General features: G+C 36.1%; 2 protein-coding genes across 2 annotated transcripts; both read right to left on the reverse strand.

Moving 5' to 3' along the window:
- Nucleotides 1-467: 467 nt before the first annotated feature.
- LOC113441287 (vitelline membrane outer layer protein 1 homolog) lies at nt 468-2,094 on the reverse strand. The gene is made up of 3 exons (XM_026708211.2): nt 1,848-2,094; nt 1,643-1,755; nt 468-857 (listed from the first exon to the last, which is right to left on the reverse strand). Exons 1-3 carry the CDS (start codon nt 2,049-2,051, stop codon nt 557-559), a joined length of 618 nt encoding a protein of 205 aa, XP_026563996.1. The 5' UTR covers nt 2,052-2,094; the 3' UTR covers nt 468-556.
- A 5,077-nt stretch (nt 2,095-7,171) lies between these two features.
- Nucleotides 7,172-15,923, reverse strand: DPH3 (diphthamide biosynthesis 3). The gene is made up of 4 exons (XM_026708278.2): nt 15,727-15,923; nt 14,876-15,057; nt 13,162-13,236; nt 7,172-9,666 (listed from the first exon to the last, which is right to left on the reverse strand). The coding sequence occupies exons 2-4, from the start codon at nt 14,981-14,983 to the stop codon at nt 9,601-9,603; spliced, it is 249 nt and encodes an 82-aa protein (XP_026564063.1). The 5' UTR covers nt 14,984-15,057; nt 15,727-15,923; the 3' UTR covers nt 7,172-9,600.
- Nucleotides 15,924-15,927: the final 4 nt, after the last annotated feature.

Here is a 15,927-nt window from a genome sequence, read left to right on the forward strand (position 1 = left end):
TATAAAATGGAAATTTTTGACTAATCTTTTTTTATTCAGCCGTGTGTATGTGTGTGTGTGTGTGTGTGTGCGTATTACACACACACATTATATTAGTAAACCAGTGGATGTGGATGCGGTGGGAGCCTTCAGGTGGTATCTATTCTGAGAATTTTGTAAATAAATAAAACCAAACCAGTGGTGGGATTCAAATTTTTTTACTACTGGTTCTGTGGTGTGGCTTGATAGATGTGGCAGGAGAAGGATACTGTAAAATCTCCAGAGGTGGTATTTGCTGGTTCCCTGAACTTCTCAAAATTTCCACTATTGGTTCTCCAGAACTGGTCAGAACCTGCTGAATACCACCTCTGCAAAATACCTATTTATCTAAAGCATGATCAGTGTTAGAGAATAAAGATTTCGTACTCCCTTTTACACTCTCATGCATACACACACACTGTACTCATCATTAACATACTGTTTTCTTGGTGGAAAAAATACAACAAATAAGAAACAATCCATATTCATTGCATAGTCATTTAATCTTGCTAAAACAATTCCTTTGTTTCTATAGAATTTATTCACAGCAGAAGAAGCGAACATCATTTAAGGCTGTATCATCTATAAAAATGCCTTGGTAGGGTTCTTGCTTAGTTTGAAGGCCACAAATTCCTCCTCTCTCACAAGGTGTGCTCCACTCACTGTATTCACCAAATGGACCACCAGCTTCTTCAATCTGAACACCATTGCTGCAGCGGAATCGGATGTTGTTTACTGCTGTGTCATCTCCAGCTCCTTGCTCTGGTTCAACTTTCAGCTGAAAAGAACGTAAAATACCATTTCGTGGACACCATCGAACTCCTGACCAGTGCCCGTATCTGGAAAAAGAACATAAAGTATCAGCAACATCTCTTTCAAGAGAGATTGTCTCTCACATTACTTTGTGTGAGAATTGTTTAAGAAACAATAAAGTATGTCTGTTTTGAGCTTGTACAAGTGATCATGACAAGACTTATTACTGGTTAACTATATTCTCCACTGAATTTAAGCTCGATTTAATAGGCAGTCTTTTTTAGTTTATGTATATATATAAAAAAACAGCTTTAGAACCAAAACTAATCATAGATAATTCAGGAATAGTATCTAGATTTCAGGGTTTCTTGTGATGAGATAATAACATGTTAAGGGATGTTTTTAAATAAGTAGCAAATAAGTAACCATCTCTCACTTAAATAGGAATTAATAGCTTACATTACTTCACAAATTCTTGGTGTGATTTCTACATTCTTCATCACATCAATGTCAAATACTGTACCTCTATTTTTTTCCTAATGTGCTGTGAAAAAAAGCTAGTGATTCAATTTATTGCATATTATAGATCTTTTAAAGCTCTTTCCATTTTTAAAAAATGTTGAACAATGTCTATTTACAATTTAGAACAAGCATAAAAATAGCATGATCATTTTTCTCAATAACATATCTGTACCTTCAACAGAATAATGTTAATTCTATCATATTTTTTATTAGTATACAGAAAATAGAATTGCTTCTTCTATGCTCACTTAGGAGATAAATATATTTAGAAAGGGTAGTCTAGAAGTAACATTTTCTGTGTCAATGTTTAATTTTTTTGAAAATTATATTTAAAGACAACAAAACATACTCTCCAGGTTCAGATTCAACAGTGTACATAATATTGTTGGTTTGCTCAGTTGAACAGAATAATCGGATTCCATTGAGTGAAGTGTCATCACTAGCTCCTCTATATTCTTCCACCTAATGCAATAAGAGAAAAAACACATTGAGATTCAGGTAGCAAGTTTATAAATTTATTCAGTCTCTAAAATGAGCATTTCACATAGGTTTACCCTTATGCTAAAGCCAATAGCATATGATCCTGGTGGACACTTGTCAGTCCATGTCCAAAACCCCCAACGTCCTCCATTTTTAACTGATATCATGTCATAATTTCTTCGGTTTGCAAAGGTGCCATTAGCACTGATATATTGCCTATCCACAGCCGATGCAAAGCATATAGAAGCAAGAAAAAGGGTGACTGAAAGAAATTGCATTTTTTATGCCAGCTAACCAAAGAGGCTGAAAACTACATGTGCTCTGTACTTTATACCTTAGTTTATCTTCACAGGTGTCACTGCAATGATAGATTCTTTCTACCTGGAAAAATAAACATACATTAACAGCAATAAAAATTTATTAGCTCAAATTGCTAACTGAATCTGGAAGATTTCCCTCGTTCGAAAAATGTGTACCAGGCATAAAAGTAATTCATACTTTTTAGTGACCAAAAGAAACAATTATTTAGTCTAAATGTCTGAAAATTCCAGATATTCAAAGCATTTGTACATTCTTACTTCATGAACAGAGGTTTCATGACTGTCATAAACAAATCTTTAATTTTATTATGAGGAAATCTGATTTTATTTTATTACATTCCTAATAAATATATTTCAATTCAGATTGCAACCTTCATAATTTGCTTATTCAGAATAAATAATTTTGGTGGACTGATAGGTGTATGTATGTATGTATGTATTAAATTTTTATGCTGCTCCTCTTACAATAATGTTTTTAGTTTATTTGGGAGAAAAAGTGACAAGTAAGTGAACAAATAAATGTCTATGTGTTCTCATAGTGAATAGCTAGCTGCTGGGTGAAAAGTTGTCCTGTCACAAAGTGGCCAATTATCAGAACTCAAGTTTGTCATATTGCTTTGTTTGCCATCCACAGCATATTTTTGTCTTTTTTTTCCTGATGAAGAAACCATACATACAAATTCCAAACTCTGTTCAGCCATCAGTTTTGTTTAGCGACCTCAGTCAAAATCTCTCATCAAACCACTTCATAAAATATGCCTAGAATGTCACCTTAATCAATTATATATATGAATTAATTTTATTTCTGTGCAAGATTCACATTGCATGAATTAATCTGCCTTCAAGAATAAAGGGCCTTTTTATAATATATCAGTGATATAATTACTTAATTCAATTTTCCTACAGGTTTTTGTTTTTGGACCAGAATACCTGTAACTAATGATACATGAGGAAAGGATTCTATCTAGAACCTTCTTTAAAATGGCAGAAGAGTTAAACATACAAGATGTATGGAGAGAGAGGAACCCAAGAGAAAACCAATACACATTCTATTCTAATAGACACCAATTCTGGTCTAGAATAGATATGATATGGATGTTGATGGAATTAAATACTAATGTATATGAGGTAGAAATAGAAACAAATCTTTAATCCAATGAAAATCAGCTGGAATTCTAGGGATGAGATGATAAGATACTAGATTGTGCGGAAATGGATAGACTAACGCTAAAAAAAAGATAAAGGAGATACAGAATACTATTCAACAATAGGAATAGGTTCTATCAATGGTTAGAAACTAGAGGTAGAAGTTAGAATGCGAAAGAATCAGGTTAGGTGGACATGGAAAGAGATACTATTTTTAATATCGATATAGGAATATAAGTATTAGAATGATAAATAAGTTGACATATTAGAATATGGTGGTCAGAAACTATTGTAGCACTGTTTAAAATAGTATATATGTTTATATACTATTACTGTTTAAAATAGTATATATGTTACTCTGTTTTCACTTTTGTTTTACGGTAATTGGAATGCCAGGATAATTACACTGTATTCAATATATTGATATGTAAACAATAAAAATGTATTTTAAAAAAAGAATAAGAGCCTTTTTAATAATATATCACTGATATAACTTAATTCATTTTTTCCTACAAGTTTTTGTTATTGGATCAGGACACCTGTAATTAATGATACATATGTACACAAAGACATACAAATACATACAAACTGTTTACTAAGCAAGCTTGGAACACAAGATTAACTACATTAGGACATTTTCAATAATGTTATGGTGAAGAGAAAGAGATGTTCACTAACTTCATAATGATTCTATCCTACGTAGCTATTTAAAATGAGAACTAGAAAAAGTATCCTATAATAGACCTGCAATATAAGATGCTCTAAATTTAATTCATATTCCAGTTTATGTTTCCCATTGGCATAGAATTAAAACAGTGCCCTAAACTGAATGTTTGAGTGTTCTCCTTCAGTAGTCTACTACTTTTTTGCTTGCTATTAGCCTAGAACGAAGGCAGTGATAACCTTGTTGTATTCACAGGTGGCACAAAAATGAGCAAACACTACTAATAACCTAATATCAAACATCAAGGGTAAATGTCAAAAAATTTGGGTTCAGATAAACCTACATTAAATAATTCAAACACATAATTTAAAAAAAATCAATATTGTTGACAGTTCAAGTTATATATCTTCTAACTTATTATATAGCAAGAGTTCAAAGAGACCTACAAAAAAACCTTCAATTATTATCACTGTAGATTGCATAGGTTTGGATTAATTTATCAGAAGTGAATATTTAATTTTGCAGGTGCTAGTGACAGGAATGTCTCTGCTACTGGAACATGTTGATACAGGCCTAGATGGGACTGATATACAAACTCATTTAATGAAGCTTATTTAGCTTAGCTTGGAAAGTTATGAAACTGGTTGTTGGAAGGAACTTTCATTTGAATAGTGTACTGTTGGGTAGTTTTTCTGGTTCATTGAATTGTGTCAGTCTCGCTATTTAAGCATTACAAAAATTTGTATACAGTATGCAGAATGCTCTTTATCATTTTATCAGATTACACTTGCTGGCACCAATGAGTCTCTCATATATTTTGAACCAATCAGAATAAGACTTTTGTAGAAAGAATTTCTTCATCAACTTGAGAATCTTATCTTGAATTACAAGAAGAGGTAACTCATATAAACAACTATTAAAAAGGCCATTTTCCCCTCAGGAAAAATTTATCTTGGGACTCTTTCCTTGTTATTTCTTCCGGAGAGATGGTTTTTAACTCAATGATGTAGAAATTTTTCAGATACTTTTTTTCCCCTGTATTGTCTTCTCAATGAAGCTTTTATCATGTAATCATCCTATCTGAAACACATAATTTGTACAAGGAATCCAAACACTGTATTTCATTTGTACTTTAAATTGCTTTTACCATATTTTACCATATTTTTTATTAGCAGAAAAAATAGAATATATGGAATCAGGTAAGCAAGAACTTTATAGTCTTAGAAGCCCTCCATCTGAAAATGTGGTATCAAAAAAATGTGGTATTATAAAATACTGTATAATAGTAATGTAACAAGTGGAAGATCTTCAGTCTCAGAGTTTTCCCAAAATTTCAGTTATTTCTGCAATGTAATCTTTGTTCTGAGGCATTTTTTATGGTGAGAAATTTTCATTCACCTGACATCCACACACAAGCCTGCATATTACCATGTCTATGTCTATAGGAGTAAACATTATAAATTTCTGTATCATAAGATAAAAGGAAGCCACTACAACTACCAAATGATTTTGAGGTTCATAAAAGAAGAACGAAATAGTTTTTTAAAGAGAATTTTACAACTGAAATAAGGACTAAATTCAGGGCGGATTAACTGTAAATGGAAGTCTAACATAATTTAAGAACATCAGGCTGGAGAAAGTTTGGTTATTTTTGTTAAATTTTTATTATCAGCAAATATAAGTGCTTGATACCATTTTTAGCTATAATACTTATTTTCTACTGCAACCCCGGTAAATAAAACAGCTGCTCTGCTGTGCCAATCAGCTGTGCTCAAAAACAAGAAAATAAAGCACAGGAAAAAGGCAGGGGTGGGTCTGCCCAGATGATCACCGGAACTACTGGTTCACTTGAACCAGTCTGAGCGGTAGAATCCCACCCCTGGTTGCAAGGGAAGACCCAAAAATGCTTTTTCAAAGGGATTTTTTTTTCCTTGAAAATGTTTTGTTTCTCATCCATGAAGTTTCTTCAGCTCAGTTCTCAGTCCAGTTGCCTTTTGAAAAGGCACCTTTGACCCGAATGACTGAGAATCTCCATAAATGTTGCCAGGGAAGATTTATTGATCTATTTTAGGCAATAATTTTTTTTTTGCTTAGCCTGGATGGGTACTGTCAATGTTAGAATCAGCTCTTACTGCTCAGGAATGGCCACCTGAGACTTTTTCCAAGGCAGTCTTTGTGTTCTGACATTTAGTCTGTTTTGATAGCATAAATAACTAAGACATCAGTTTCTCCAGTCAGTTACCATAATACTGTACCTGCACAGTTGGATCTTTCTTATTCAGATCTTGTTCACATCTTGTTGTCTGCTGCAAAGAAGATTGTGAAGCTGACACTCCTTCCTCTCTCCTCCCAAAGTGGAAAAAGCTAATTATCTGTAATAGGACACCTGAGATCAGCACCACCCAGACAAAGGAGGTAGGTCTTCTTCTCCATTTCAATCTTTCTGATTTCCTTTCCCCCACTTCCTGATAAGACCATGGTGGCTGAAGTCAAAAAGTAAAATGAGGCAGAGATGGAATGCCTTGAGAAACTCTCACAGGGGTTTTTCTAGGACTTCATTTCTATCTTGGAAATGGGAACAGAAAATACATTTCCAGGAAATTCAGGCAATACTTTGTCAGGAATTAATTTAATTTTGATCAGTCCTGCATTACTGTAATAGTTTAGAATTGTACATAAAATAATTGCGTATTTAAAATGTGTGAAGTCTTCCTAAAAATATAAAGCTATAAACTCACATTTGTATATGTAACGTATATTTGTAAACAGGAGTTATCTTATCCCTTCAGTTATTATATCAGCTATAGTACAGAGAACACTATTCTGTTTTTAATCTTTATTAAATTTATAAATGAATATAGATAAAATAAGTATATACTTGGTTAAATTTGTAAGTTCCATTTATAAAAAGTTTAAACTTATAAAAATGAAAAGATTTCATGAACTGATTCCTTGTATATGAGAAAGGAGAACAAAATTATTGCCTGCAATATGAACACTGAAGTTTTAAAGTACTTATCTATGGAAGTTACTTAAATAATAGTAAATAGTTTACTGAATAAGTCTATAGACCATTTCAACTTAATATTTAATAAAAGTTGTCTTTGCTCATATTGAGATGAATCTGAGAATTCTTCAAACACGAACTCTACATTTTATCAATTAAAAAAAACATCTGGTATGTTTCTGCCGTATCTCATATTATTTCTGCATGTATTCAGTATATATCTGCTTACATTCCAAGTTAACAAAATCAAGAAAATACATGTTAGACTATGTTTTTAGATTTATTTTTTTCCTGAGAAAGAGCTATATATATTGACAATCATCTCCAAGATTCAGTATTATTTCTATATATCAGTTCTGGGTAATAGTGGGAGAACTCTGTATCTCTAATCAGAGCTGACTGGCCACTGAAAGAAACAAATGCTGGACTATGGTCTGAATGGGGTCTCTAGTTTTAATTCCATTGCTATTGGGCTTTCGCCACAACTTTCCCGTCTTTTGGGTGGTCTGGCAAGTTGGGAATGGAAACAAGGAAGGAATCAATGCTTGACAGGCAATAATGCTGCCTGCCTTGACAAATGCAGTAGTGGATCTTGTCTTGAATATACTTGAATCAAGTTATCCTTGATCAATTTTGTCTGGTTTTCAACTTTTTAGAAAAGCTGTTTAGGAAATCAACTCAAGAAGATCACGGAAGAAATGGATTATTTGAGCCTTTTGCCAATCAAGATTCATTTATAGTTCTGATAAACCCTAAACTGGTTGAGTGAGCTTCCTGGATCCTATTAATCCTTCAGCAGCAACTGATACAGTGAAACATGGTGTCCTTCCGGACTACCTACAAGGGTTGGGAACTGGAGGTTCCATTGCTATGCTCCTATCTGAATTGCAGTTTTAGTCAGCGATCATGGAGAAAGTTCGTGGAATCCCAATATGATATCTGAGGTTTGTGTGCTCTCCTCTATATTGCAAAATTTCTACATAAAACTACTGGAAAATATCAATTCAGAATCAATTTTCATCCGTACAGTCGAACCTCTGGTCACGAACACTTCTCACCATGAGCAGATCAGTTTCTGACCAAAAAATTTACATTTTTTTCATGGCAGATTTCCCCTTCTGTGCCATTTTTTTGTAAGTGCCAAATTTCCAAAATTAGGTTCGGGTCACGACCAAATCAGGTTGCGACCAAAGTTATGGAACAAATTATGGTCGTGACCAGAGGTTCTACTGTACTTTGATTACTTTTAATTTTACATCATCACCCCAGGATGAACTAGAGATACCATTAAAGTCCTGGTGTCTAAGGACTGTAAGAATCTGGATGGAGACAGAAACAAGCTGACAGACAGAAACAAGTAGAGATTAAATCCTACAAGACAGTTATTAGTCATGAATAAACATCTGGCAAATCTGATAACATTAGTCCTGGTATTAATTCAGGTTTTTATACTCTTTCCTCAAGGGATGTTTATGAACTGTGGTCATCCCTGCTTCAAGCAGCAGGTAGATGCTATGACAAAGACTTTAGTTAATGTTTACAACTCTATATGATTAGAATGGACTGACATAAACTCACACCTGATTACTACAACTGGATTCTACTGCATACTCTGTGTAGGGCAACCTCTGAGACAATAAGTGCAATTGGTATATAGCAGTCAAAAACAACACCAGTTTAAATACTGCTCCACTGCTTATCAGTGGATTCTTGACTCAAGTCAGATGACTCCTTATTAGTGGTAAAGTCATTTTAAATATAGCATAAATGACAAATCAAATAATGGATTGTTAAAATTGAATGTTCTTGCTCATCCTGGGCAGAGGGTGAGTCACTTGACAGTTTATTTTGTAAACAATTCAGCTTAGCTAGAAACCTGAGAAAAGAAACTTCAAATCATTCAAAGAGATTCCACCTTAATGAATTCAGTTTAAATGGGGGTGAGAAATTCCTCTACTTCCAAAATTCTAACATTCACATTAATGATATCTTTAATTAATGAAGTCTATAGTTTTTGCTTCTTTGATATTGCCCAATTCAGTAGGGAATAATTATCCAGAGAAGGCTGTTGGGAATATCATACCCTCATATGGAACAAATATGTAGGGGATTGATTGGATAGCAAACTTTCTCCATGGTAGCCCTCACTTTTTGGAATACCACTCCCCTCCTGAGACATCATGGCTCCCTGCCTTGTAGCCTTCCATAAACAACTAAAAAGTGTGTTTTTCAAAAAAACTTTAGCTCCAGTTGATTGGGAGATGGTGCATATTATAGGACTGAATTTGAAGGTTTGTATTACTGTATCCTTTCTAAAAAAAGCTGCAGTTTTTCTTTGTTAAAAAACAAAACCAATAGTTTACATTTTGTATTTAGTCAGAAGAATCAAAGAGTCCAGGTTCAATAGAAGCATTCAACAAACATTCATGACACGATATGCATGTCTACCATATCCATTTTCAGTCTTAAACTTGATAGGTTATTCACTACTTTTAAATATCACTTATTTGCAGTGTCTCTTTATGCACAAATAAATATAGTTTTTTTTCACCACATCAGTTCCCCTGAACTGAAGCTGTTTGTAAGCAATAAATTATTAAAGCATAAAACATGAAGTCTTCATAACAGATGTCCTTTTTGTCCAATTGTTGCTACGCTGTTCAAGAAGAGCATTATTTATTCAATGGTTATCAGCATTTAACTAATTTTTTGCTTTCTGTAAGGGGTGAGACTTCTTCGCCACACATGAATTGTTCCTGAAATAAGAAAACAAGAATCATTACATTAACATATGCATCGTAAATGCACACATATACTATATATGTATGAATACAAGGCTGGTACTAATTAAATATAAGCATCTGAATAATGAATCATTTATTTTAATGGCAAAATGTAACTTTCTGATAAAAATGATGGTTCTACAAACAAGATAACTGAAAAAGAGACCACTTAATGCCACGGGGGAAAAAATAGTTCAGTGTTATAAAGGCATAAGAAGCAAACTGTCCAATATTGCTTCTACTAATATTATTTGGTGTATAATCATTATCTTGTATTCCAACCTCTATTTCATAACTATCAAGTGGTGACAGGTGAAATCATCAATCATGTTTGAAGCAGATGAGATAAAATGAGTAGTGGTACTAATTATTCACTGAATGTCTTGACTGGAATCTATATGTAACAAATGCCTAAAAGCATAGTAATAATTCATTATCCTACATTCTAATTCTAATTATATTTAAGATTTACTATACATTCAAAATGAGACACAGAGAAGAATTTATTAAGACAGATACTCCAAAGATTAGTTGCTTACCATATTGGTTGTTAGGTGGTAAATTCTAACTCTGCCTATTTAGGCAGATAACTCAAAAATAATTGCTTATTAAACTTGGTGTGCAAATCTAAAATAAATAAAACTCACCAAAAATAGGTAATTCAGAAAATAAAATGAAATACATATTAAAATTATTTACCTTTTAATTACATTTTTTACTGAAGTCAATAGGATTTAAGTGCAATTAATGGACTTTTATTATAGAACATCTCTAAGAAATGCACTATGAAACCAAAATGTACTAACTTCACACCTGCTAGAGCATTAAGCTATTATTAAATACTACCAGAGCACTGCAGGAAATATAATTAAATTTGGAATTAGCTTATAATGCATACAAGTATCCAAGGGGACAGAGATCTAGCCCAGAGACTCTGAACAAGTAAGGTCACCTAACAACCAATATCCCTACTGAATATTAGAAACCTCCCACAACTTGGATATTACAATAGACCAGTGGTTCCCAAAGTGGGTGGTACCACCCCCTGGGGGGCAGTGGGGTGCCTTAGGGGGTCACTAAGAGGCAAGAGGGCTGGCAGGGGGCGCTAAGAGCTGGCAGGGGGACGTTGTAGGTGGGCCCCTTGCAGGGCACATTCAGGGGCGGGATTCTACCAGTTTATTACTGTTCCTGGTAGTTTGGAGAACCGATAAAATGGGCCCCTGGCTGGCCCTGCTCTTCTCCGTCAGCTCCTCCGTTCCCTACCCAGTCAGTCCTTATTGTGCATGTGCGACATTGTACATATGCACAACAATTGCTGATCGCCATAGTGGCACACTGGAGAAGTGGAGCAAGCAAAGCCGGAGGTTGGTAATTTTTGCTCCAAAAAGCATCCAGACGCTGTGTGTGTTTTTTGGTGCGGCTGAAGTCCAGCCAAACCGAAAAATACACATGGCATCTGGAGATTTTTTGGAGCAAAAATTACTGATCTCAGGCTTTGCTCTGCTTCTCCAATGCACCACTGCCACCATGTTCTAAGCATCGGCCATGCAGGCTCACCCCATTTACTGCTGCAGCACTCCGCTCAGACTTGCTTGGGCAAGTCCCTCCGGTGCAGTGGGCTCACTGGGGTGGACCTGCATGGCTGGCACCTAGAATGCGGCCACAGCGGCGCATTGGAGAAGCAGAGCAAAGCCTGAGGTCGGTAATTTTCGCTCCAAAAATCCTCCAGACCCTGCATGGTTTTTTTGGTGCAGCTGCAATCCAACTGCACCGAAAAAAACACATGACAGCTGCAGGCATTCGTGACAAGGGCGACATGGACTGGTGGGGAGCCCAGTGACAACAATGGCTCAGACCTGGCTTGCCTTCCCTGGCAGCCAGTCGCAGGAGGAGGGTAAATTCACGGCTATGGGACGACGAAAGAGGCAGTCGTGGGGGAGGAAATGGGAGATTAAGGGCCAGGGCCTCTGAAAGGGGAAACAGGGTGATGCAGGATTAGCCCAGGTCTTTGACAGATTAGGCCATGTCTGCCCTGGGCAGAAAATGGGTAGATAGGTTAGGGAAGGGATAGAGGGAGAGGGAAAGAGAAAGAGGGAAAGAGAGAGAGGAATGTGAGAAAGAGAGAGAAAGAGAGAGCAGAGAAAGAGATATAGAGAGGGAAAGAAAAAGAAAGAGATGGAACAAGAGAAAGAGAGAGGGGGAAGAGAGAAAGAGAGAGAAAGGGAAAGAGAGAGTGAGAAAAGAGAGGGAAAGAGAAAGAGAGAAGAAACAGACAAGAAAGTAAAGAAAGAAAAAGGGAGAGAGAAAGAAGAAACGGGATAGACAAAGAAAGAGGAGGGATAGAAGAAAGGGACAGAAAGAAAGAGAGGGAAAGAGGGAGACAGAAAGAAAGAGGGAGGGAGGAGAAAGTGAATGGGATATGGAGGGAGGGGAGAGAGAGAGAGAAAGAGATAGAGAGAAAAGGAAGAGGCTAGAAAGAAAAGAAAGAGAAAAGGAAATAAGAAGGAAGAAAAGGATAGACAAAGAAAGAGGTGGATGGAAGGGACAGAAAGAAAGGAAAAAGAAAGAAAAAGAAAGAAAGAAAGAAAGGGAGGGAGGAGAAAGTGAATAAAATATCTAGTCCACCTGCTCCAGCAGGGTTAGAAGGGTGTGCACGCGTATGTGTCTGTCAAAACTCCAAAAACAGGTCAAGTAGCTCTGGGGAGGTCAGTCATAAATTAGAACACTTACTAAGCAACCGGCCATTAAGCGAGGACCACTTACATTTGGTTTGCCAGTCACATGGCCACGCCCACCCAGTCCCATGACCACCAAACCACGCCCATCCGGTCATGTGACCACCAAGCCATGCTCAGCCAGCAATCCATGCCCATCCAATCACATGACTACCAAGCAACGCCCACAAATTAGGCCATGCCCACAGAACCGGTTGTTGAGAAATTTTAAATAGTTAGTGAAAGGTGATTAAGGAGAACTCACATATTGGGGGACACTATAATCTATTATATTCTAACCTCACAGCATTTATTTATTGAAGTGCTCATTTTTAAAGTTGATCTCTGACCAGTGATCTCTGCTCTTTGTTATTCCATTTTGACTATAACTATCATTTATTCAAATTAGTTAATATTAGATGTTCAAGAAACAGTCTGTGGATTTCAAATAATTCACAAAACTAAATGAACTGCAAAACAGGCACAATACATATAATTTTTGCTAATCAAGACTGAGTTTTGCAACATGTTGATCAACCACATAGACAACAGATCAGTAAAAAGGGTATTTGGACAGTTATTATATATTTTTTAAACATTGTGGCTATATAATACATAAATAAATTTATATTCCAGCTAACTCCCAATGACTCTGGATTACCTTTGCTGGTTACTGACTTTGAATAAATAAAATGTCACCACCTGTGAAAACAGCCTAAAACAACTACAACTTCCACCCCTGCTCATTCCTCACCTTGTCGTAGATCACTTTGACTATAAGTGAACAACTTGGACAGGTAGCCACATCTTCCCCATTTTCCAGATCTTCCTGCAATAATACAAAAGAATTTGACCCCTTAATAAGCTAATGTTAAAAAGGGCAAAATCCAAGTCCTGTTTGCTAGATACTTCTGAAACAACACAACACTTCTCTCAACTGTATGGGGTTTCAATTCACTGAATTCTTCCTGTTAAAAGTTTGAATAGATAAAATATCAGGGTACATCCAAAGCCAAGTGTCCATATTCTAATTTTTCTGCCCAAATGCAATGTTAATGCTAAATATTGCTAAGTATTTTGATAAAGATGCACCCAAGAAAGAGTGAAAAAGAAATGTTAATTTATTATATATAATAATCTCAATTTGAATTTTGTTTTGGATTTCTCAAGAAAAAAGAACTCCAAAATAAGATAACTCCAAAACAAAATTCCACTAAAATTTCTCCTAACATGAACTCAGCTCAATAATTCACTTATTGACAAATATTGCACTGCTCTGAAGATCTGGACATCCCTTGGACGGACATCTTCAGAGTATTTTGTTTGAGTGATTTATCAATATTACCTTTTCTAAAAATGTTTCTTTCTAGTCATACTTACCATGATCATGTCGAATAAAAGCTATCATAACACATTTATATAGGACTGACTTAAATTTTTATTTTTAAAAATCAATTAAATGTTTAATTCTTCCAATGTGTGATCTCAGCAGTTTAGCTATTTAGACACTTTTCTAATTTTAGCTTAGGGCATATGTTTATCAGAAGGGAACTAATAATAGATCTCAATTTGCTATGATCAGAAATGAATTTTTATCTGTTCAACCATATCCGTACAAATTATTTCCCAAAATCATCCTGTTGAAATGCACAGCTTGGGTAAATGTGGACATTTCCTTGGATGGACTCAACCATGTTGTGATATTCTGAAGAAATCTTTCTACTCAGAGAAGAGCATTAAATACCCACAATAGTTCCCTCAAGGCTAAAGAAAGTCTATTCTTGCCTCAGGAAGATAAAGTCTACATTATATAATTTTTGTTTTAATTTATTTAAGTTTGTGCTAAGATTAAACTACAGGTTCTGACTTTTAAACTCAAGTTAGGATGGCACTGCATTAAAATGGTTCTATCCATCTAAAGCTTCTCAGGCTTATCAATCTTTTTTCCTTAAGATTATACTTGTCTGCCTTGCCCTAATATCAGAGCACCAAGTTACCATTGGCTATGTTTGAACATCTCTCTCAGTTGCACTAAATTATTAATTATAATATTTTATAACCACTCTGAACACAACAGACGTATCAGTCCCTCCCCAACTTGGTACTTTCTATATGTATTGGCTACAACCTCCCCAATCCTAAGGCGAAGTGCTTGGAGCCCAAACATGTCTGGAAAGCGCTAAAGCAGTTTTTATCAAACTTGCCGTCCTGGCTATTTGGGGAGTTGAAATCCACCCATCTTAAGTTGCCAATTTTAAAATCACTGTTTCCATCTAGCTTGAGGAAGACGGAAAGGCAGTAGGCTTGATGGCCGCCTGTATTCGCAGTTCTACTTTCCCATATGACGAACAGTCAAGGCTAATCTGTATTTTGAGAGTTTGCTCCGAGATGAGAGACGCTCATATAAAAATGTATGTCAGAGCAATGTATCTTCTATATAGAAATGACTGGCTCACTCATCCTCTTACCCGCGTAATAAGAAAGCGGTCTCCACAGGGGCACGGATAGCTGTAGGTCTCCGTATCCTCATCGTACTCGAAGTCCTCTATCTCCACTTCGTCGTGGAAAACGGACATGTCGCAGGGCGATTCTCTGCCTCCCTCCGTCAAACGTAGCCAGCGCCGCGTGTCCCGGAAAACCGGCAACGGCACTAAAATAAAGCAGTCTAAACTTTCACCACCACATTTGTTCCGGATTGAAACCACGAATGATTTCTAGCCAATAAGCATTCAAGATAATGAGACTTGACAACATCTCTCCTCGCATGACATCCAATAAGAACGAGCGAGGTAGAACTCGTGCTAAAGACAAATACTATAGAGCTTTGAAACGATGCAAAGAAAAAGACCTTGCATCCGTTGCTTATGGGTTCTAAGGGTGGTGTCGTCCCATCAAAAAAAAAAAAAAAAGACCAATGAGACCCTTGGTTGAAGAGGGCGGATCACTTTTTGCTGGGGAGGGGAGAGGGGCGGGGCGGCGGCGAGCAGCAAATCAGAATTCTTGCTTACATAATAACAAAGGATTCCTATAATAATTCCACCCCTAAATTATAGAACTGGAAGCTATAGAGAAGTTTTCCTCATCGTCTGCAACTTTACGATGTGTGGACCTCAATTTTCAGAATTTCTTAGCCAACAATTCTGGGAGTTGAAGTACATACAACTTAAAGTTGCCGAGGTTAAGAATCACTGCTGTAGAGTGATAGGCGTTTCGTCCCTTTACTTGAAATTAAAAGCTATTGTTTTTCACCTCCATGTCAGACGGACTTCCTCCCGCCCCACGATCATTTCTATTGAGCTCACAGTAATATCGCTCTGACCTTGTCTCCTCTGTAGAAATTGCCGTGCTGGCTATTTATTCGCTTGTCTTAAGAGTTAGGCATAAAAAGCACGAATTGAGTTTCATTAAGGAAAAAAAAGGAGGGGCGGATCATAGATCGACAAAAGCACGAATCATTCAAGCCGGAAGTGCCCAAATCATAGCTGGAACGGTGCCACCTCTTTTAGGGACCGTTTCCGCT

This window comes from Pseudonaja textilis, chromosome Z (assembly GCF_049901715.1).
Source record: "Pseudonaja textilis isolate UNSWEBS1 chromosome Z, rPseTex1.2, whole genome shotgun sequence".
Classification (NCBI taxonomy): Eukaryota; Metazoa; Chordata; class Lepidosauria; order Squamata; family Elapidae; genus Pseudonaja; species Pseudonaja textilis.

Excerpts from the sequence above, each read along its gene's own strand:
- LOC113441287 (XM_026708211.2), bottom strand. The coding sequence starts at position 2,051 with ATGCAATTTCTTTCAGTCACCCTTTTTCTTGCTTCTATATGCTTTGCA. Across the intron at positions 1,756-1,847 it reads CTATTGGCTTTAGCATAAGG|GTGGAAGAATATAGAGGAGC; the intron begins GTAAACCTATGT and ends TTATTGCATTAG. Across the intron at positions 858-1,642 it reads GTTGAATCTGAACCTGGAGA|ATACGGGCACTGGTCAGGAG; the intron begins GTATGTTTTGTT and ends TTCTTTTTCCAG.
- DPH3 (XM_026708278.2), bottom strand. The coding sequence starts at position 14,983 with ATGTCCGTTTTCCACGACGAAGTGGAGATAGAGGACTTCGAGTACGAT. Across the intron at positions 13,237-14,875 it reads ACCGCTTTCTTATTACGCGG|GAAGATCTGGAAAATGGGGA; the intron begins GTAAGAGGATGA and ends GTATTATTGCAG. Across the intron at positions 9,667-13,161 it reads TCAAAGTGATCTACGACAAG|GAACAATTCATGTGTGGCGA; the intron begins GTGAGGAATGAG and ends TTCTTATTTCAG.